A 23,565-nucleotide genomic window follows, 5' to 3' on the forward strand; every position below is an offset into this window, starting at 1 on the left:
TTTTCAGGTGTTTGCAATCTTTAGATAAGCTATCTAGCTGATCTCCGGCTAGCTGAAGTAGTCTCAGCCTGCTACTTCTCCGCCATCTTGACTCCTCTCTAACCTTTTTTTTTAAATGACAATCAAAACCCTTACATATAAGTATATATTTATACAAGCATAGAAAAAGCTATGGAAAAATACAAACTACTAATAATATTACAAATACAATGCAAATAACATTAGTTTCTTTGGGAAGGCAGAATGGGAAACGGAAGGATTGTTACCTTTTTCTTTATCCAGCTGTAGATTGTCTTAGTTCCTTAACAGTCACATATCAGTTTGTGATTTTAAATTTGTTTTTTTTAAATTTGATTTTTTTTTTAAGAGGCATAACTCTAGACTTACTAGTTTCCACTCTAGAAAACATTAAAGTATAATACTAGGCTCTTTGTCAGTTGTTGAGGATTGGTGTTTGAATTAGGTACTGTTCCTGTCTTTAAGAATGTTCTTCATTCTAGTGAGAGAAATGGATTCAATAGATACAGTGGAAGTTAAATAAAATAACAAAATAATTTTGCCTTAGTTAAGAAATCAAAGCATCATAAATAAGAGCAAAGTAAGGCATTTTTATTAAAATTAAAATGACTAAAAATAGCCAGTAAATCTCCAGATTATCTTTAGGCAAAGAGCATTTTAGCCCAAATCAGAGAACTGTGTATTAAGCATCTTTCAAGATTAAGAAATCATATTTCATGAAACATAGGGTCAGACACCATCCTGCTAAAGCAGCTGCTCACAACAGATCTTTGTCGCTAATGACCCTGTCCCTTATCTCTTACTTGTCTGAAGAAATGTTTTCAGAAAGAATCATACAGATTAGTGTGTAGTGGAGCTAAGCAGTGTTTGGATATCAGCAGAAGCCAGAGCGAAAAGTGCCTGAGAGATGAATGGAGGGATTGGAAAAACACAAGGGCCAGCTAAAGCAATGAGATATTTCCATCTGTCTTTAAGACAGCTATTATCCATTTGATTCTTACCTTCATTCTATTTTTTGAATGCCCTGACCAACATTAACCTGATGTTTAACTGGATTATAGTCTCAAATCCTTCTTCCCTCTCCCTCCCTCCTTTGCTATTTTTCTTTTCCCCCTTTTTTCTCTCCTTTCCATCTTCCCTCTCTGTCTTCTATATCTTATTATCTATTAAATTAAACATTAGCTTAGGGGCACCTGGGTGGCTCAGTGGGTTAAAGCCTCTGCCTTCGGCTCAGGTCATGATCCCAGAGTCCTGGGATGGAGCCCCGTATCCGGCTCTCTGCTTCGCATGGAGCCTGCTTCCTCCTCTCTCTCTGCCTCCCTCTCTGCCTGCTTGTGATCTCTGCCTGTCAAATAAATAAATAAAATCTGTAAAAAAAAAAAAATTAGCCTAATCTTTTCACTACATAGTGTTAATCAGATTTTATGGTGTTATGGGACCATATTCTAATATTTTAAAAAAACTGACTTTCATATGCTATGTGATTGCTTTTACTTGCTGGGATTTTATTTTATAATAATTTAGATATTAGGAAAGCAGTATGGAGTGTCCTTCTGGGTTTCTGTATAGATTCCAGGCCAGGTTTCTTGGAATCAACTCTTACTACTTTTGTGGCCTTTGATAGCAAGTTGCTTTCTTCTCTGGGTCTGTTTCTCAAATACAATCGGGAAGAATAATCACTGAACTATTTTATTGGTATGGGATTAAATGAGTTAACATGTATGGTGGGTAAAACAGTTTCTGACATCTAATAATTAATAAATATTACTGTATTTGCTATTAAATAATAGTTAATCAGTTTAGCAAACATTGATTAAATACCACCAGGTCCCCAATTCTTATCCTAAGTAATAGGATTAGGTATATTTATTGAGTATCTACTATTGGCCAGGCATGGAGAATATAGAAGTGAATAAAATGAAGTCCTCTTGGTGTTTATGATACTATTAATGAATATTATTTATTAAAATTTGAGGCTGACTTTATAAATGTGACTGACCTTTAATTTTGTGTGTTTGTCTTACTTTTAAATCTAGGATATCTTGTATTATGAGCAGCTTAAGACCAATGTAATACAACATGACCTTTTGGTGGACAGTCTAATCTATAAAGTAAGTAAAGGTGTACACAGTTTATTCACTTCAGTAATATCATTAAACAATCATTGTGAGTCTTTAACATATAGGACCTATACTTTGTATGATAATACATGTTAATCTTAAAAATAATTTTAAGTGATCATTGTACCTGTAAGATAAGGTTCATTTTCAAAATATTTAGTCTCCAGTCAGTATTATCCTCCTTCCCTTTGAAACTGTCCTCATGATTCTTTCCTGATACTCCCATTTTTTTTTATTAAAAGGATGATAAACATTCCTTTTTCCAATAAATTCAAGTTTTCCACACAAACCAAATAAAAATGCAACTGGAAAAATAAGACTATTTTTCAGAGTCAAAATTAGACTAATATTTTTATCTTATTTATCTAATGATTCTTTATCTAATTATGCTTATTCTCTTGCATTGAATTCATTTTTATTTTTAATTTTTTTATAGTTTTGGACATCTGGTCAAGCACATGTCAAGTTTTATGATAGGGATACACTGAGTTTTTGTTCCAGGTATCTGATACTGAGTTGAATGTTGAGATATAGATAGTATAAGCATGGAATAGGATATGCCTGATTCTACATTAATAAAAGACTTGGATTTTTAATTTAGGACTTGAAAGATAGGGAAGAAGGGCATATTATTTCAGGCCTCAAAATGGGAGAGAGAAAACACATTGAAGACCTGAAGATTTTTATGGGTAGAACTTGACCAAGGCTAATAACAATTGGCATTTAGTGACTATCTACCATGTGCCATACAGTGTTCCAAACTCTTCATATAGATTGTCCTTGATCCTGAAAGCTATCTTAAGAGTATCAGATACCAGCATTTAGGTATCATTTATAGATTAATGCATTTTTCCCCCTGAGAAAAAGCCATATGTTCAGTAAAATCATATATTAAAGATAATAGAGCTCCTGGGAAAAATAGTATTGGGGTAACTTTTGCAATTTTATAACGAGAATACTAACAAAAACAATTATTGATAGTTTGGAAGATGAATTGGACAGCTCCAGCAGGCTACTCCTGCAGGAGTTACTAAAAATGTACAAATATAACGAAGTAGAAATGCTAACAGAATGCAGATGGAAGTGGTGTGCTGGGTCCCTGGGGCTGCTGTTAAGGTGGGCACAAGAGGAAGTACAGCAACTAGGAGATGTGTAGGCCAGGGGTGTGCCTGTCTGAAGAGAGAGCCCCTCATATGGTCATTTATTTTTAATTTTCTTGAAATGCAATTATAAAGGTTCATTCCTGTGCAGCCGCTGAGCAAAAGGCATTTTTCCTTTCTTGCCAAAGGTTCTGGTTCTACTCTTGCAATTTTGACAACTCTGTTAAAAGAAAAGTTGCATATGAACCAACACAATTTCCATGTTATAACATATATTGTTCCCTTACCCCCCAGCCACATACTGACATGTGTTATAGCAAAATAGGAAGTACTCTTCTTTTACCATTTTATGTATGGAGGGAGCTGAAGTAAAGAAAGATTAATTAGCTAAATTCACATAATAAGTAGCAAAGTCAAGATTTGAATGTAGATAATCTGACTTCACAATCATACTTTTTAAATCACTATTCACTACAGGAAGCAAAGTCTTGACTCTCTCAGAAGTTTTACATAGGTTTGGATCACAGATACTATTGTTAACTGAGGTCAGTTAGTCACGCTCAGGGGATTATTTTAGCACTAGCCAAAGAGATTTTCAGGACTCTGAGACCTTTCAACCGCTTTTTCTATTCAAACGAAAGAAGACTCAAAAAGAAGTTCAGAAAGTCAGGAGGGGCTAGCATGAGAATTCTCTTTGCTGCCAAGATGAATTTCAGTTTGAATCAGTAAAGGAAGAGGTAAACAGTTTGTATTTGAAAAATTAATTGTAAGTTAGTAGAATCAATCCTGACTGTCCATATAGCATGAATATTTTTAGGAAGATATCTGTCTCTGGTTGTTCCTGACTTGAGTGTGTTGAGCTTTGCTGATCTTTTTGGAGCAATTCCAAATGTTATTAAAGTCAGCTTTTGAAGGAATGGGCATTTAAAAAAAATTATTTGAAGTTTCATTAAAGCTCCCTGTGGCAAAGACTAATTTTTAATTTAACTGAAAATAAAACAAAATTATGTTATTGGTTGAAGGAATGGATGGAACAAGGCAATACTAAATTTAGAACATCACCAAACCCTCCCTAAGCTAAATTATTAAATTGTTCTCTGAATTTTTTTTTCCCACAAAGTTGCCTCATGTCCACACTTTCTACAGTTTTGCACCACCTACTATGACCTGACAGTTTATACCAGAGTTTCTCGACCTTTTCTTCATTATTAGCTCCCTAAAGAGAAAAACTAATTTTTCTCTAATATAAAAAAATAATACCAAAGAGTAAGATTTAGAGGTCTATAAACCATTGTAATAATGAAATTTTTTGGCCTCAGAGAGCTAATTCTCACCCCCTTGGAGGTAGTGTCATCCCTATTGAGAATGCATGATCTCTATCTCTACCTGTATTATCTTCTGATTTAGAAGACTGACCCCTTTCTTTTCTTTTAATTTGTGTCTTTAAATTTTTCTAGACTTAGCACATATTCACTCCCTCCAGGATCATCCATGATTCATTTCATCCTCCCTTGATTGCTGCTTTGCTCAATACCCTGGTTGAAATTTGTAGATTGAGCAATATTATCTTGGATTTCTTTAATTTTTCTTTCTAACTGTTCCCATATTTCTACTACATATGTTTTCTTGTTGGTGTGATTATAGACTTTTTGAAGGTAGCAGTTGTTTGTTGGGTAATATGCAATGACTTGCAAATGAATAATCGCTGTCATGTGAAAGATGTTTGGTATTTCAAGGTAATGGCAAGAATGTGAACTTGAACAGTAGATGATGATTTTGAAATAGTAACTTAGAGCTAACTTGTTATGCTTTCTTCTGGTTGTTGTGATATATCTGCTTTTCCAACTTTAAGACACTAAAAAATCCGACTAAAGAAGATAAAGATTAAAATAAATAATAAGGAATTGCTGATGGAACCTAAAAAGTTGTGAACAATTGAGGTCCAATAATGTGTCACGTGTATTAGTCAAGTAAATTTATAGCAGTGATGAAATCTGACACATTTATAATCATACATAAGTAAAATCATTACAGTATTATTTCTAGATAATGCATTTATGTCATAGTACTATAGACATACTCCTTTAGGTTCTTTTCTATGCTCTCTACCTTTAATTATAGGATGTGAAGTTGACAGCAAGCAACGATGATTATTATTTTGTATTTGAAGATTATTTGTATCAGGTAAGACAAAAAATCAAAATATATAATGTCCTTGTTTTAAGTGCTCTAACTCAGCATACTTGAGGAGGTATCTCTGTTTTTAACTGAATCCTCCTGAAATTTAAGCCACATTGGTTTTTTATCAAATATTCTAAGTTTAGAATAAGGTTAACGTTTATTCTTATGTGGAATTGTGTGGGAGATTAAGAGTTCTCAAATGAGTGTTTGGACTGTTTCTTTTGGTCATATTTGCTATGACCAAGAGAGGTATAGGCACAGAGCCTTATATTGGGTATTAAATTCATACTTAAGGGAACCCAAGATATTTAGAAAAAGCATTTTACATGACACTTTTCTATTAAAAGTATTGAATAAATAATTAAATGTTTTGAAATCTATTTGAGGTGTCTTGATTATTCTTTGATCATTTCATGTACTGATGTTGTAGATGTTTTGGTCCTTACCTAAGTCTTTTTCATATCTACTAAAATTAAAACATTTTATCTTAAGTAGAAAATGTATAATTTCTAAAGAATTGCCTAGATGGTATTCTTTTTTAAAAGATCACACATAGATATTAATAATTTTATTTTGAGTGTCAATATAAATGTCATGGTATAAATATCTAGTTTTCACAAAGTAATTTCAGCTTGATTAAATATAAATCAGTTCCAGCTGTTTGGATTAGCAGATTTCTGTTAGTAATAGTGGTAGTAGTATGCATCTATATAAGAAAAAGAGTTAGAAAAGAATCTCTCAAGGTTTAATTAATCATTCATTCAAAGAACTGAAATCCAAAGACTTCATTGATAAAATTAAAGTTTAAAATAATCTAGAAACAAATTTAAGAGGATTTTAATGATTTCACATATGTGATTATATTTTTTAGTTTAAAAAATAATGTTTTAAAATTCTATTTTTAATATAAAGTCAGTTATTAATTAAAATTTAGAAAATACAAAAATCTGAAAGTTTATTTACTTATGGCACCAGTATTATACCCCAGTGTCTAATTGTTAGTAATCAGTTAAATTCTGAATTTCATTTATAGATTGTTATTTTATTGATTACCTCTAAACTTAAGAAAATTGAATGTATGCTATCACTTTTAGAAGAGTTGCATGGAACCATCCCCAGCAGAAGAACCATAACTGGTGAAAATTATTTTAAAAACAGAAACATTTTAAGTATCTGAAAATGGTCCTAAGGCTATATATCAAATCAGAGAAAAAAAAAAGAAAGAAAGAAAGAAAAGAGAAGAAAATTGCTCAAGAGAAGCTACTAAGTCCCAGGAAGAACAGTCTGTGGCACTTGAGCCAAATCACTCTCTCCTTCCCCTCACCCCCAGATCAGCAAGACAGAAGCTTCAATTCATCTGAGTGTGACCAAGAAGATGGGGCTCCCTTTTCCTCTAACTTCCAGTCAAGGGCTACAGTAGCTCTACAGAAGGTGTACGTAGCTAGTATTTCTCATATCCTTTAGCTCTTTGTTGCAGATGCTAAATTTCAGAATATTGCTGCCAAGAAGTCATAAGTTCCCTTGTTCCACCTAGTCTCCACTCATGGAGCAGGCATCTGCCCCAAATGCTCTACCTGCTCTCAATAGGCTGAGAATACTGGAGCCCCACTTCCCTCACCCCAATTTGCTTATAGGGTGGTAGTTCCTCACTGGGAGAGGCAAGCTGAGAACACTAGAAGTTACTGTAGCCAACCAGTGCCCTTCTCAGAAATCAGAAATGGGCCACTGTCCCTACCCCTAGTTCCAGAGCAGTCACTCAAGAGATTTTGTCCAGGGACATAAGAAAAGAGACTAATGAGGGGCGCCTGGGTGGCTCAGTGGGTTAAGCCGCTGCCTTCGGCTCGGGTCATGATCTCAGGGTCCTGGGATCGAGTCCCGCATCGGGCTCTCTGCTCAGCAGGGAGCCTGCTTCCTCCTCTCTCTCTCTGCCTGCCTCTCTGCCTGCTTGTGATTTCTCTCTGTCAAATAAATAAATAAAATCTTTTAAAAAAAAAAAAAAAGATAGTTTAAAAAAAAAAAGAAAAGAGACTAATGAAGCTGTCCACAAAGAACTGACCTTAAATGGAATGTGGGAAAGTTCGAGCTTAATGGGCTTCTTAAAACAATGGAGATTTTACCAATAAGCAATTAAGAGGAGGCAATTAGCTTCATAAGGGTAATGAGCTAAAACTACAAGCCACCTACTTTACCAGAGAGACCAGAGAAAAAGACAGCTGGAAAGAGCCTTGCCGGGGTAGGAACAAATTTCAAAGACTGGCTTCAAAAATGACTTCAGTAAAGGATTCAAAATTGAATTGTGTCACACTGTGGTACGATTTATGCCCAAGAACATTGTTTTAAACAGTAGAGCATCACCTAGCAGTTAGTGGAGCTTAACATCTGGTTGTGATACAGGCAGGGGCAGAAAGCTTAGCAGAGAGGTCAGAGAGAGGGAGTCAATTAGAAGAGCCCTTTTAAAACTTGTTATTGAGGAATGACTACATAGGCAAGGCTGTGCCCTCTGACATACATCAGAGGCTTCACACTGTGTGAGAAATGAACTTCAATAAAATATTCCAAACAAGTCAGTAAACAAATAAGCAAACTCACGGTTGATGGAATCTCACTTATTTATTTTTGCTTTTGTTCCTTGTGATTTTGGCATTATATCCAGGAAACCATTGCCAAGACCAATGTCAAGGAGATTTTCTCTATGTTTTCTTCTAGAAGATTTATGGTTCAGGTCTTAAATTTAAGTCTTTAATTCATTTTAAATTTATTTTTGTGAGTGATGTAAAACAGGGGTCTAATTCCATTCTTCTGTATGTCATTATTTGGTTTTCCCAGCACCATTTATTGAAGTACTATCCTTTCTGCATTGAGTAGTCTCAGCTCCCTTGTCAAATATGACTTGACTATATATGCAGGAGTTTATTTCTGTGTTCTTTGATTCTGTTCTATTGGTCTCTGTGTCTGTTTTTATGCCAGTGCCATATGTTTTGATTACTGTAGCTTCAAAGTGTAGTTTGAAATCAGGAAGTGTAATGCCTCTGGCTTTGTTATTCTTTCTCAAGACTGCCTTAGCTATTCGGGGTCCTTCGTCTTTATACAAAGTTTTAGGATCAGGTTTTCTCTTTCTGTGAAAAATGCCACTGGAATTTTGATAGGGATTCCATTGTATCTGTAGATGGCTTTTGGGTTATCAGTATTTCAACAATGTTATTTTTACTGATCCATGATCAGGGATTTTTCATTTCCATTTGTGTCTTCTTCAGTTTGTTTCATCAAAGTCTTAAATTTATCAGTGTAAAAAATATTTCCCTCCTTAGGTAAATTTATTCCTTAGTATCTTATTCTTTTGTATGTTATTGTGAATGGGATTATTGTGTGTGTGTGTGTGTGTGTGTGTGTTTTAACTGCTTTATTATTAGTGTATAGAAATGCAGCCGTTGAGCACCTGGGTGGCTCAGTTGGTTAAGTGTCTACCTTCAGCTCAGGGCATGATCTCAGGGTCCTGGGACTGAGCCCTGTGTTGGGCTCCCTACTCAGCCAGGAGTCTCCTTTCTCCCTCTTCTTCTCCCTCTCCCATTCTCTTATGCTCTCTCTCTTTCTCAAATAAACGTATTTTAAAAAAAGAAGTGCAGCTGTTTCCTGGTGTTGGTTTTATATCCTGCAACTTTACTGAATTGGTTGATTAGTTCTAGCAGCTTGTTGGTGGCATCTTTAGGATTTTTATGTTTATTAGTTCACATTGATGCAGGTGGGCTGGGTCTGAGGACTCAGACCCTTTTAGCTGGTCCTTGGCTTCACACAGGATGGAAATCAAACATGAGCCAGAAGGAGGTGAAAGCAGAGTTTATTGAAGGTTGAGAGAACAGATACAGATGGAGAATCTGGGTGACTCAGAAATGAAAAGAGGGAGTCTTTGCTTGGGATCTGAGGTTTTTATTGATGATTGTGGTGTGGTGCATGTGTCTTCTCAGGCATCCAGAAACTGATCAGAATGAAGACAGGGTTCAGGTGTCCATCATAAGTCACTTATTCCCTGGAGCCAGGGGTCTTGGCATCGGGGTGTTGGTGGCAGTGGTCTTTAATGTACACATAATGGCCTCACCCGGTCATTCCTTAGATAATATCTGTCGTGCTGGAAGACTCCAGAGAAATCATTAACTCTGCCCCTTACAAGGAGGACATACATTAAGGTATGTATAGGGCAGGGTGCAGGTTCTAGCAAGAATAGAAGACAAAAAAGGAAGCAAAGGGGAAAAAGAAACTAACTTTTTTTTTTTCTTTCCCCTCCTCATGGGACCCCTTTGATTTCCCTGTCTCATTCCCTGGTATGCGATTTTCATACTCCAATTCTTCTTCTTCTTTTTTTTTTTTTTTAAGATTTCATTTGTTTATTTGACAAAGATCACAAGTAGGCAGAGAGGCAGGCAGAGAGAGAAAGAGAGAGGAGGAAGCAGGCTCCCTGCCAAGCAGAGAGCCTGATATGGGGCTCGATCCCAGGACCCTGGGATCATGACCCAAGCCAAAGGCAGAGGCCTTAAACCACTGAGCCACCCAGGTGCCCCTCATACTCCTATTCTTAAGGGGTGTTGAAGGGCGAAGGTCTCATCTTCTGTAGCTTCTTCAGGCTGAAAGGGATTGTAGACCCTGCCTATTGGAACGCATAAAAATACCATTTAAATGAAGGGTCCCTACTTGTAGATTGTCAGAGCTGTTCGTGAGGCCGCGAACGCCTCCTAAAGAATATCCGTTCTGATAATTTTTCTGACATATTTATGCAGAACATGCAACAACAATAGCTCCCACAGCAAAGAAAAAACCCTAGCAGAATTATTGCTACTACTACTAAAAGAAGTTTTTTCCACCAAGACCATATATTTCCACTAAACCAGGAATAAATCCAATCATTGAGGGAACTAGAGGAGTCAGACATTTCTTTAATTTGGATGTTCATGTCTGATAAAAGTTTAGATACATTAGCTGAGTTATCTGGGATATATACACAACATTCAGTCTTAATGATAGCACAGGTTCCTCCTTGAGCTGCTGTTATTATGTCTAAGGCCATCCTATTTTGTAATACAGCCTTTCTCATTAATGTAACTTCAGAATTTAATAGCCCGATTGCCAGCATAGTATCATTAAGGGCATGTGTGGTATAGTTTGTGAGGGCCTCTACGTGCCACATTATATCTTCTATTCCTACATGGGGCAGGAAAATACCTAATAGGTGATCATACCAGTGGAAGACTGACCGTGTCCAGCGATGGAGTAAATGGGGATAATTTGCAGGCATAGGTAATTTTTTACGCATTTTCCCTTGTATCCAGGGAAAGCCCAGGGTACAGCGCCCTAACCATCCAGGGGGTAGCCACGGCCACAAATTTGTGCCACATAGCCATTGAGTTCCATTAGGTGCTAACCATCTGATGCCTGGTCGTCTCATCCAGTCAGTAGCAAACCAATCAGTTGCTTGTAAAACAATGGTATGGGTACAGACTTCTGGGGGGAGCCATCCTAATTTACGGGTGCTATTAGGCCAGGCATCATAGGAATGATTTCTTTGCTCCCAACATAAAAGAGCTTTCTGGTTTAATTGGCCTATGGTCGGAGTAAGCCACATAAATTCATCCCATACTTGAAAATAACCATCCTCAGTGTATCTCATATTATTAGACTGACTTGTTGCCCACAATGTGTTCTTATTTTCAATCTTAGAGCTGGCATATTCAGTCATGATTTTGACAGTCTGGGGGTAGGAAAAAGGTCTTTTATGGCCTGGAGAATTCCAGGTAGTGTTTACCATAGGCCAACAAGAAACATTTCTGTTAGTGATAGAGATGTCCCTGTATATGCTTGAATCTGGATGGAGAACCATATCCTTTACATATTGGTGTAAGTATTGCCAGTCTGTGCCTTGTAAAGGAGAAACCCACCATGGGAGGCCTGAGGTGCTGGATAAAGGGAGGAGGCCACAAATCCAGCAGGAACTTTTCTGTAAACTGTCAGCATAGTGTTGAGCCCAATGCAAAAATAAATTGGGGCCAGTAGTTTTACCTAGAGATAGGTAAGTAAAGAGTAAATTCAGAAAAGTGAAAGATTTTAAAAGTGCCATCGAGCCTTACTTATTGGTCCGTCAGAGCAGCAATTTTAGTCTTTTCCTCAGGTTCTCAGGCGTGGATGGATGCTAGGAGCTTCAGGTAGACACTGCAGCAGGTATTTTCTTGAAAAGACAGTTTAATTCGTTGACAGGCTCACAGGCATGTGTGTCCCTTTCTTCCCATGGAGGCAGTATCAGAGTTGGCTCCTGCAGAGACTCAGGGGAGACAGGTTTGATTCTGGACAAGTGAACTCAGCTAAAGATACCTTTAAGCTGTACTGCTCTGGGGGTGCTGAGTCAAAGTGGATAGGGCCATTCCCACCTTGGTTTGAGCTGACCTTCTGGTGACCCCTTTCTCCATATTTTTAATGATATCTTGCTCCCTGATGGCATTGGCACAGACTGTTTGTCTTCAGCGGGGTTTGGAAGTACTTTATTCCCATACTTTTGGAGAGACTAGTGCTTTACCCAGACTAGTAATATATTTCAAAATGTGATTGGGTTCCTCAGCAAACCATAAAGTTGCAATGAGAAAAGGTCTTCTGTATGTTATTGCAAAGGGGTTCAATCTAAGACTCCCCTTTGGAGCCACTTTTAGTGTTAAAAAAGTAATCAGCAACACCTACACCATGTTCCAGGAGTTTGGCAGAGTTTTGCCGAAGTTCATTTAAAGATGTCGTTCATTTTGCCCACTTCTCCTGAAGATTGAGGCCTCCAAGACAGATGATCACTGAGTCACTGATAATTGTTGTGTTATTTTAACAGCTAAAGAGGGTCCATTGTCACTTTGCAAACTCCAGAGAAATTCAAACCTCAGTATGACTTCCTTTAATAAGATCTTAGAAACCTCTAAAGTCCTGTCTGTCCTAATAGAGAAGGTCCCTATCTACCCTGTCAGCGTACCCACATAAACCAGCAGATAGTTAGATCCCAGAGAAGGCGGCATTTGAGTGAAGTCAGTTAGCCAGTCTTCCCCATGGTAAGTTCTTCTAAGCTGAACTGACTTAATTAAGAGGGAAGGCATAGGATAGGACCTTGGGTCATTTCTGACACAAATCTCACATGCTCTGGTAACTTCTGAGTGGAGTCATGGATTTACTTCGTTCTTTTCTCTTCTTTCCTTCTCTTTTCTTTTCTTTTTCATTTCACACAAGAAATTTATTTAAACAACAAGATGCTTGACTTGACAGGAAAACAATCTCGGATTCATTTCTTTTAGAGTAATCTATCCCCACTTAAAGATAGATCACCTTAACATGTAACAGCTACATACAAAAAAGTTATAAAATTGTCCTTGGTTTTACAATGCTAAATGAAAAACATCAAAATTCTCCAATCAAACAAGCAAAGATGTCTTTGTTGTTCTTTTTTTGTTAAACTGTGAAAACAAAACAACTTGCTGGAATATAAAGTTAAGAGCTGACTGAGCCATGAATTTCGGAAGGAGGGGGTATTCTCACAGAACCAGTATTTTCCCGTCTCCATTTGATGCCGATCAAAACCATTGGCCATTTAGCTAAAAAAAAAAAAAAAAAAAGTGTGTGGTGGGGGGGTAATGTGCTTGTGCACATATCTGATTACTTTATGTCCACCAAGGGAATGAGGCAGGAGAAAATGTAAGAATAGAGAAAACTGTACTGCAGAAGTCAGGGTGTGATGGGACCAAATTGCAGTTTTCTAACTGAGAATGTCTTCTTGGTCAGGAGGAATGGAGTCCTGGAATAAAGTAGCGAGTTCCCTTTTAGCATATGCCTCCTGTCTGTTGCTGGAACACATCGATTATATCTTCATCCTGCATCTCCAGCAGCGCTGGCGTGTCTGTTTCCTTGATCGGGTGCCCATCAAATCGGAACCTGACCTGCGTCATGGACAGACCCTGTCGTTCACAGTAGGCTTTCATCAGTTTACTAAGTAGCGTATGCCTCTTAATCTTAAAGTACACCATAGACCCATCCTGCCCCGCCACCTTCAAATGAATATGATTGCTGTTCTCAGTCGTGACTTCTTCCTTGGGCTTTTCCTCGGCCATGACGAGCACTGGAGTCTCCTCAGCTGCTGCTTCACCAGAGAGGGGCCAGGTCCACACCGAGCGAGCACACAAGCAGCACCAGGAGTGGCAGAAGAAGGCTTAATTCTTCTCCATTGGAGTGCCTTGGGAAGTACATATTTGTTATTTAATATATACCACCCCAGTCGATTTCAGATCCCTTTTGTGAGGCCCATTGAGCCTCAGAGGGAGTATACTTTGGGTTTCTTTCTTGCAAAGGACCTTCTGGAAGCTAAAACCTGTGTAGCACGCTCTTTCTTCCTTGCTGCCCCTTTTGCTATTCTATCCACAAAATCATTTCCTGTACTCATTATGGTTTGGTCTGTTTGGTGTCCTGTACAATGTATAACTGCCCCCTCCCAAGGAAGCTGTATAGCCTCTGATAATGTTAAAATTTTCTCTTTGTGTTTCTTAGGGAGCTTTTTGAATTTGATAGTATCCCTTTTTTCCAGATGGCTGCATGGGCAGGAAATAAAGAAGCCATATTTAGAATCAGGATATATATTTAACTTTAACCCTTTATCTAGCTGTAGTGTTCAGATTAAAGCAACCAGTTTGGGCTTTTGTGCTGAAGTATGGGGAGGGAAAGATTTTGCCTCAATTATATTCTGTAGGCTGACAATAGCATATCCAATTTTTCTGGTTCCTTCATGCATGAAGCTACTTCCATCTGTAAACCATTCGGCCTCTGGATTGGGCAGAGAGTTGTCCTTTAAATCAGGCTTTCCTGAATTCATGTGTTGTTCGGTGTCTGCCCAGGAGTGGGTTAGAAGCTCCTGCTTGCCTTCATCAGGTAATAAGGTAGCTGGGTTTAAGCCTCCACACATCTGGAGGGTTAGTTACATCAGGGGTGTCAAGGAGGAGGGCCTGATACCTCACTAACCTCTCTCCTTTTAAGGATTTGTGCCCTTTGGCTTCTAAAACCCCTTGGACTTGATGTGGAATCCTGATATCCAGATGTTTTCCTGGAGTAAATATGCTAGCTTCTCCAACTAGGTGGGCAGTCACAGCCACTGCTCATAAACATTCTGGCCATCCTTCTGCTACCAGAACTAATTGTTTAGAGAAAGAAACTACTAGTCTAGGAATGGGTCTGAATGTTTGAGCTGAGACACACAAAGCTATTCTTTTTCTTTCTCACACATATGAGGTGAAGGGTTTTTCCTGTTTGGGAGCCCAAGATAGGAACAGTGCTCAGTTTTTCTTTCATACCTTTGAAGGCTTGGTGGCAGTCATCATTTCATTCCACGGGTTCTAAATCACTACCTTCCAATGCTTTATAAAGGAGTTTGGCTGGAATCCAAATGCAATGAAAGCCTACCACATTTAAGAAGGTCCTCAATTGCCTTTTTGCTTGAGGTATTAAAATATTCAGTATGGCTGCTTTTTCTGTTCTGGGCCAGTGTCTGTGCCCCTGGAGTGAGGACATAGCCCAGATATTGAACCTTCTCCTTAGAAGTCTGGGTTTTTTGGAGAGGTACTCTATCCCCATTGTCCTGAGAAGTTAAGGGTAAGGGTTGTGTTTTCATCAGAATCCTCTTTTGTTGGGCTGGCAGTCAATATATCACCCACATATTGGAGTGGAGTTCCATTAATCAGTTGTAAATCCCCCTGCTCCCCCCGCCATTCCCTTTTTAATGCATTCCCAAACAAATCTGGGCTGTCTGTGAATTTCTGATGCAGCACTGTCCAGATCAGCTGAGAGGTCTCACAAGTATCAGGATCAGTCCATTCAAAAGCAAAAAGCAATGGGGAGTCAGGATGTTCTGATATGCAGAAGAAAGCATCCTTTAAGTCTAGTACCATAAACTAATTTGTATCTGGAGGAACTTGTGTCAGTATAGTATAAGGGTTAAGGACTATAGGATGAATAGGAATCATTGCCTCCATAATTGCGCTCAAATCTGGGTAAAACAGTACTTCCCATTTGGCTTCTTAACCGGTAGAATGGGGATATTGCAGGTGACTGACAAGAAGTTAATAACCCATATTTCAAAAATTTCTTAATTAGAGGCTGAATACCTTTTTAGGTATTCTAAGAATATTCTACATGTTGTCTTAGGGAGATAACAATGGGTAAAACATCATTGGCTCACCTGGGAACTTCTGTTTCCCATACATTGGGCATTATTCTGATTGCAATATGGGATGGTATACTGTCTGGCACATAAATGTTATTTACCACTTGCATGTTTAGGCCATTATCATTATAAACTTTGTTTTGTCTACATTGGGGTCTGTCAGTCCTATTTGGATGATAGCTTGTGGCTTAACAAGTGAGTTGCTCCCAGTAAGGGAGTAGGGCATTCAGGTGTCAGGAGAAAGCTATGTGAAAACAAGAGACAGCCCATGCTACAAGCTAGTGGACAAGTAGATTGTTCCACCTGTGGCCATCCATCTATTCCAGTAACTATACAGGAGTGCTGGGGTAGAAGCCCATTAGGCTGAGTCAGGACAGAGTAAATGGCTCCTGTGTCCAATAAAAACTCAATATCCTTACTTTCCCCATCAGAGATGGCCCGAGGCTCTTGGTATATTATGTTGAGATGTTCAGGAAGAGTCATAGGGAGAGCTCAGGACCCTTCAGTCTTCCATAACTTTGGCCAGCAAAAGTTTTGGGACTGAACCCACCTTCCTTCTAAGATGGGGATGATCCTTTTTCCAGTGACTGTCCATCTTACTGAAGGCATATTGATTGAGACCCAGCCTTTTGTGAGTGGGGGCTCTGGTGTGCCTTTGCCCAAGTCCGGCTTCACAGGTTTCCATATACAGTGATCACCAGTGCTGTGGCCAAAAGTTGGGCATGGTATTTATGTTGGACAAACTTGTTCTCCTTCTCTGCCCTGTCTCTATTATTAAAGACAGCAAAAGCCATATCCAATAATTGGTTCATAGGAGTTTGAGGCCCACCATTTGCCTTCGGTCATTTCCCCCTGATATCTGCTGTAGATTGCAGGATAAAATGCACAGTGAACAGTGACTGCTCTTCGGGAGAATTGGCATCTGTATTGGTATACTTCTGGAAAGCCTCCACCAGAGAGCCTCTAAAGAAAGCTGGATTTTCATCCTTTCCTTGAGTTTCTTTCCTTACTTTATTGAATTCACTGGCTTAACTATGCATGGTCTCATTCCCTCCTCTAAAGTGCAGCAATGAGATGATAAGGTCTGTCGGTTTCCCCCAAGTCAGATCAAACATCAAAATCAGTTACAGGATGTCAAGTGCCTCCACTGATTTAGGAACTCAGGCCATGCAAACTACATTGTCCTTTGGGGTCCTGATACAGGGCCTTAAAGGTAACCCAGAAGGTACTTCATTCAGCTTCCTTGCCCTCTTACAGTATAAATCAAGCTGTAAAATGGTACTGTAATTGAAAATCCCCAAGTGATTCTGGGACCAAGCCCCATTACAGTAGAATATTAACTTCTTTTTCAACTTCTCAGCATAAATTGTGCCTAATCATGTAAGAAACAAATGGGAATCTGTGGGAATGCTCATTCTTGCTCCCATTTAGGACTGTAAGCAAGGAATCAGATTAGGGCACAGCGAGGATAAAATTCTAGGATAATATTGTTCAGAATGCCAGAGATCTAAGGCAGAGGAAAAAGTCATTGGCTACAGTGGCCCTAGCCAAATGAATCAGAAGCCATGGAGTTTCCTAGAAACCGAAAGGAAAGATAATCTCTTAAGGATAGAGAAGTCTGCTAATGCTGAATACTATGGTCAGACAATGTAATTACTCAATGATGGGGTGAACAGTGGGTGAAAAAGGCAAAAATTCAGAGGGATAGATACAGGTGTAGAGGAGTGATAGGGTCTGGCATATTGAGCAAAAGGGTGCAAAAGATTCTAGTTTGCCACATTTCTCCTCCCTTATCCAACAAGATGCCATGTGTCTCATCCCTATAAGCTGAAAACCCACTGCCACTGGGGACACCAGGACCACTCTTTATTATGTGTGTGTGTGTGTGTGTGTGTGTGTGTGTGCACGCACACACACATGCCTGCATATCCCTGAGTGAGCCAAAAATTGATTACCATGGTTGGGCAGAAGTTTTTCTATGGGACCACACCTGTCTCAAATAATCTCTGATACTCCCCTTGGTCCTTAGTTGTCTCAGAACACCTTTCGGCGGGAAGGAACAAGTGTCCCTTTTCTTTAGAGCTGAGTGACTCAGTCCCCCATGACAACTAATAGCCTTGAAGTTGTCTGAAAGCCAGAGTAAAAAGTTTCAGAGCACAGAGAGAGTGGGGAGTAAGAAACGCAGCCTCACAGACCAGTTTTCCCAGTTTTTCTTCCTCCTGGAGAATGAAGGAGGAAAACGAGAAGCACAGAGACAAAAATTACATCAGCATTAAACTAGCTCTATTCCCAAGAGGAGGAACTTACCAGTTCCCAAAAGACAAGTTGTGCTTCGCAGACTCAATCTGGGGGTTACCAATGTTCCTCTGTGGGTCCCTTTGTGGTCGCCAAGATGATGCAGGCAAGCTGGGTCTGAGGACCCAGAGGGAGTCCTTAGGACCAGCCAAGAGGGTCCTTGCCTGCACACGGGATGGAAATCAAACTCGAACCAGCAGGAGGCAAAAGCAGAGTTTACTGAGAGAGAGTGAGCAGATCAGATAGTGTCTGGGAACCTCGGAGAGGAAACAAGGGAGCCTGTGTTTGGGGCCCCAGGTTTTTATTGACGTTGTGGTCTGGAACACGTGTCTTCTCAGGCATCCAGGAACTGGTCAAAACAAGGACAGGGTCCGAGTGTCCATCATAGTCACTTATTCCCTAGAGCCAGAAGGTTTTAGTGTCAAGGTGCTCAGTGACAGTGGTCTGGAATATGCACATGATGGCCTCACCTGGTCATTCCTTAGATGGTATCTGTCATGCTGGAAGCCTCCAAAGAAATGATTAACCCTTCATCCCTTATGAGGAGGACCATACATTAAGGCATGCATAGAGCAAGGGTGCAGGTCCTAGTAAGAATAGAAGCTGGAAAAGAAGCAAAGGGGAAAAAATAAAGCAACTCTTTTTTCTCATGGGGTCCCCTCAGTTTCCCTGTCTCTACAAATAAGACTTTTTTTTTCTGCCTATTCAGATGTCTTCTGTTTCTTTTTCTTAGCTGATTGCCCAGAGTGGTCTTTTAAAAACACCAATCAATTCATGCCACTTGTGTGATTAAAACCAAGAAAGACCAGAATCCCTCATGGGGCCTATATGACCTTACATGCCTGGCCCAGCTCCCCTGCCGCATTGCTTACCTCTGTCCTGAACCCTCTGGCCCAGTGTGTTCCAACTACTGATTGTTTCACTCCTCAAGTTCCCTGTGTTCCTTTCTACCCCAGGGCCATCAGATCTACAGTTCCTTTGATGTGACAGACGTTACCCTCTCCTCTTCACCAAGTAAATTCCTATTTTTCCCTTAGCTCTCAGCTAAAATATCAGTTCCTGACATATACCTTCCCTGACCTACACCTTACTTCCCTACATAAACACACACAACACGGTCATGACCATCTGAAGTGTGCTTTTAAGGTACTATGTAGTACTTTTCATGCCTTATATTTATAGCTCTTCTTATGGCTTGATTATTTAAGATTGTCTCTCCTATATAAATTCCATAGTGTTTTGGTTCTCAGTGTTAGTCCCAGTGCATACCATGCTGTAGATACTGAATGAAAATGCTTATCTTAACATCATATGTTTTTCCATTGATGCGGTTTGATTTTTTTTTCATTGTTGAGAAGGAAGATTTCTTCTTTTATCTGAAGTCTTAATTTTAGGAATTATTGGCTGTCATTATACAGGGCTCAAGATTTCCTTAAGTTGAGTTTAGGTCTAGATGTGATAGATCCTTTTTGTGAACTCACTCCTAAAGGAAACAGATCAGTTAATGTTACTCAATATTAAAGATATAAAACAAATGAAACCAAACAAACTAAATATCTACTGCTTGGCAAAAATTTTAATTTAACTTGTTAAATTTTTTGGTCCTTCCTGTGCAAATTATTTGAAACATGAAATTGTTACAACACTAAACACAGGAATAAATATATTATAAAATCAACTAAAGATCGGTAATGACATGATTTATAACATGTTGACTATTCTACTTAAGCGTGTGGGTAAAGTATAAAGAGAAAGTGTAAAGTTGACAATTTCATCCCCTTTGGTGATTGGGGAGAAGAGGATTGTCAGTTTCACGTTACAATTACAAAAGCTTTTTAGGGGTGGTGAAAGGGACTTGCCAGGTAACAAATCTGCTTCCTTCAGCTAACAGAATCAGTAAGGGTATCCTTTGAAATGAGAGTTGTAACAGTTTCTTGAAATAAGTTCCAGAATTAACCCATGAAGGTACAGTGGTACCTGCTTATCCACAGTTTTGCTTTCCATGGTTTCAGTTACCCATAGCCAACCGTGGTCCAGAAGCAGATGATCCTCCTTTTGCTGTATAGTCTGAAGGTCAATGGTAGCCTGAGGCTCCATCACATGCCTACATATTCCCTTCACTTCATCTCATCACGTAGACATTTCACTATCTCACATACTCACAAAAAGAAGAAAGCTGAGTACAGTACAAGACCTTTTCTGAGAGATAGACCATATCCACATAATTTACATTGCAGAGTATTGTTACAATTGTTCTTCTTTGAGTTATTGTTCTTAATCTCTTATTATGCTTAATTTATAAGCTAAGCTTTATCATAATATTTATATGTAAGAAAAAACATAGTATATGTACACAGGGTCTGTACTACCTGTGGTTTCTGGCATCCACTGGGGGTCTTGGAACATATTCCCTATGGCTAAGGGGGGGGATATAGAAAGATACTCATTTTCCCACACAAACATGGAAAACTTGTAAGTGACTCTAAGTCTGACAAACAGAATTATTTATGAACAATGGATGTGTTCTCTGAGAAAAGCAGAGTAATCATCAGTAATTATTTATTGATCTTTATTGATCTCTATATTATACATAAATTATATTACCTTTGATGGGCTCACATTCTATCCTAGTTAAGGAGACAAAAACAACATTAAAAATGTTTTGAAATTATTTTAAGGTATTTATGTAAAGCATTGGCTATTAATTCATATCACAGACAGTGATACTGTAGGAGTGTGCATTAACTTTTATTTTTTATTCTTATCAATAGTCCAGTCCCGATTGTATTTTTTTTTAGATTTTACGTAATTTTTTTCAGCCATAGATCTCATGGCTTTTGCTACTCTTAGTACTTCAGGAATAATACTAAATAAGCTTTCATGTGGATATTTATCCCTATAAAATAAGGAAAAGAATAATTATAATACATAAGCTTTGTCTTGGGGAATTGTGCAGATAAGTTAAGGAAACACTTTCCATGATTATACCTTTTAATGATTTATTTTATAATTAGTTTCACTAAAGAAAAGTTCATTTTATGTAGTAAAAATATATGTAATTGTATGTATTGAAAATAATATTCTATTATCAGAAATTGAATTCTGATTTTTCTCTGGGAAAAAAATTATTCATAGATGTGCGTGTATGTGTGTGTATGAGAGAGAGAAGGCATAGTTTTGTTTTGTTTTTTTAATCGTTAATTATAGGCTTTCCTTTGGCAGAACTGTCTAGCTACATAACTGTTATGTGAGGAAATTGTTGATGATAATAAAATGAATTTAATGTTTCTGGCCATGCCCTGAGTCCTAAGCCATTTATTGAGTTTTGTGACTAGACTACAAAGTTAGATGACATGTGACATTGCTGTGTCCATAGATAGATTAGAAAACCTTCAGTAGGTTTTCTTTTTAAGGGAAATCTGGGCCTATGTTACAAAGAAACACCAGGCACTGTTCCCAAGTGTCTCATGCTAGTTACCTAAATTTTATAGGCAACAACACTATTATACAAATAATGCTTCGATAAGAGGTAAACTTTTTAGTTCAGTTTAGTTTAGTTCTAAAATTTAGTTAGTTTTTATTTTGCATGAAATTCTTAAAAATACTTTGTGATGTTGAAAATTTTAAATTGCCAACTTTAAAATGTGTTCATACAGAAGATGCTCCTTATTCCACAGAAGTAAACTGGGTAATTTAATCATTTTGGGGTTCTAAGAAATCATGAAAACCTATAAAAGTTAACTTGTGGCCCAAAGTATATAAAATATCCATAAGGAAGAATCCCTGTATAGTAAAGGGAAGACATGGGGATTTACTTATTCTCTTGTGTGACAGATCTTCTATCCTATGTTTGGCTTATCTAGCATATACTCAGCCATACAGATATATTAGAGTATGCTATACTTAAGATATTTTAATGCCATTGAGTGGAGTTTAAGGAAGGCCGAGGGGCAATCATATATCATTTGTTCATGTATCCATATCACATTATATTGTGTTCTGATACAGGCACTGTGTTTGGTGCCACATAAAAGGATTTTATTAAGCTCACATTTTAGTGGAAAATGAAGGGAAAGGCAAATACATAGTTATAATTTGATAAATGCTCTAAGTCTATGTAATGTTCCATGCAAATACAGTTAAAGTAGACATAAATTCTAGGCGTAGTACAGTTTAGTGGTGACTCCAGAACAGAAATGTCTGGTTCTTAAAGGCAAGGAATGAGGAGGAGAATGGAAAAAACAAAAATGCACATGAACCACTTACATACAGTGACTGGTGAGGAGAGATTAGCACAGCAATGAACAGCTCCAGTGGCTCAGGTAAGTGTTAATGAGCGCCTGTTAGAGAGCAAGGTCTGTGTGAATAGACAAGAGAGGACAAATAAAGAAATGTCAGTACCATGATCTATCCATCATTATAATCACTTCCTCTTGAATACATGTTCAACTCCCTTGCCTTCCTCCCACTGTCTAGTAGTAATGACCTGACCAAACCTTAACCCTGGCTAAATACAATTCTTTACCAATTCTGTGACAGGAGTATGCTTTTGAATGTGGCCAGAGAAAAACATGCAACCATGATAATCAGCTGTGCTTTATGTTCATGACCACTAACCTCAAAAGAGGTACTCAGCCACAGTGCAGTTGTTAGTTTTTCTATTGTCCATTTTCTCGTATCTATTGGGTCACTCCTCTCAGTATACAAATATGCTGTTATTCCTCTCATCCAAAAAGCAAAGCAAAATAAAATGAAACAAAAATCTTTTTTTTTTTTAAGATTTATTTATTTGAGAGAGACAGAGTGAGCATGAGCTGGGGGAGGGGCAGAGGTAGAGGAAGACGCAGACTCCCCACTGAGCAGAGAGCCCAATACAGGGCTCAATCCCAGGACCCTGAGAGGTCAACGAAGTCAGGCACTTAACTGACTGAGCTACCCAGACACCCTGAAACAAGAATCTTTCTTGATCCCTAGTCCTTCCAGCTACAGTCCCATTCCTCTGTTTTCTTATTCAGCAAAACTTCTTTTAAAAAATCCATAGATATTGGGGCACCTAGGTGGTTCAGTGGGTTACAAGTCTGCCTTTGATTCAGGTCATAAGCAAGCAGCCTGTGCTCGTGCTCTCTCTCTCTCTCTCTCTCTCAAATAAATAACGTCTTTAAAAAAAAAAAAAAATCCGTATTGTTTTCCATTTCTATCCTCCTGTTGTCTCTTGTATCCTTCTTTATTACTTTTTTTTTTTTTTTGCCCAGCTATTCCCCTAAAGTCACAAGTGACTTCCCATTGCTGAGTCCCATTAGTTGAGTTTCCATCTCTCCTCTTCCTCATCTCATTTGGTGAATCATCCAGTCTCCTCATCTCTTCTCTTTCTTCTCTTCTCTTCCAGGATATTTTGCTTTTTGGTTTCTTCTGTCTTACTAGCTGGCATTCTCATTCCCCTTGGCTGGTTTCTCCTCCTCTCAGTGTCTTATCCTGGAGTACCCCAAGGATAAGTCTTCAGGCCTCTTTTTTCTTTTTGTCTTTGCCTTTGGTGATCTCATCTATTCTCACATCTTTATATCACCCATGTACTAACAACTCCCCATTTTCTGGACCTCTCCCTTAAACTCCAGGCTTACCTATGTGCTCCCAGGAG

The 23,565-nt window shown here is 38.4% G+C and overlaps 2 protein-coding genes across 2 annotated transcripts in view; one reads left to right on the top strand and one right to left on the bottom strand.

Annotated features, from left to right (window-relative positions):
• Window positions 1-23,565, top strand: part of TBC1D19 (TBC1 domain family member 19) — a 178,211-nt gene that overhangs the window by 112,204 nt on the left and 42,442 nt on the right. Inside the window, exons 9-10 of the mRNA XM_059382090.1 lie at window positions 2,055-2,129; window positions 5,360-5,422. Coding sequence (XP_059238073.1) covers window positions 2,055-2,129; window positions 5,360-5,422 — 138 coding nt within the window. The remainder of the gene's footprint in view (window positions 1-2,054; window positions 2,130-5,359; window positions 5,423-23,565) is intronic.
• Window positions 12,807-13,688, bottom strand: LOC132015316 (small ubiquitin-related modifier 2-like). The gene has a single exon (XM_059395899.1). The coding sequence runs from the start codon at window positions 13,534-13,536 to the stop codon at window positions 13,249-13,251; it is 288 nt and encodes a 95-aa protein (XP_059251882.1). The 5' UTR covers window positions 13,537-13,688; the 3' UTR covers window positions 12,807-13,248.

Source organism: Mustela nigripes, chromosome 1 (assembly GCF_022355385.1).
Source record: "Mustela nigripes isolate SB6536 chromosome 1, MUSNIG.SB6536, whole genome shotgun sequence".
Taxonomy (NCBI): Eukaryota; Metazoa; Chordata; class Mammalia; order Carnivora; family Mustelidae; genus Mustela; species Mustela nigripes.

What these genes read in the sequence shown, in the direction of transcription:
- LOC132015316 (XM_059395899.1), bottom strand. Translation starts at nt 13,536, where the DNA reads ATGGCCGAGGAAAAGCCCAAGGAAGAAGTCACGACTGAGAACAGCAAT.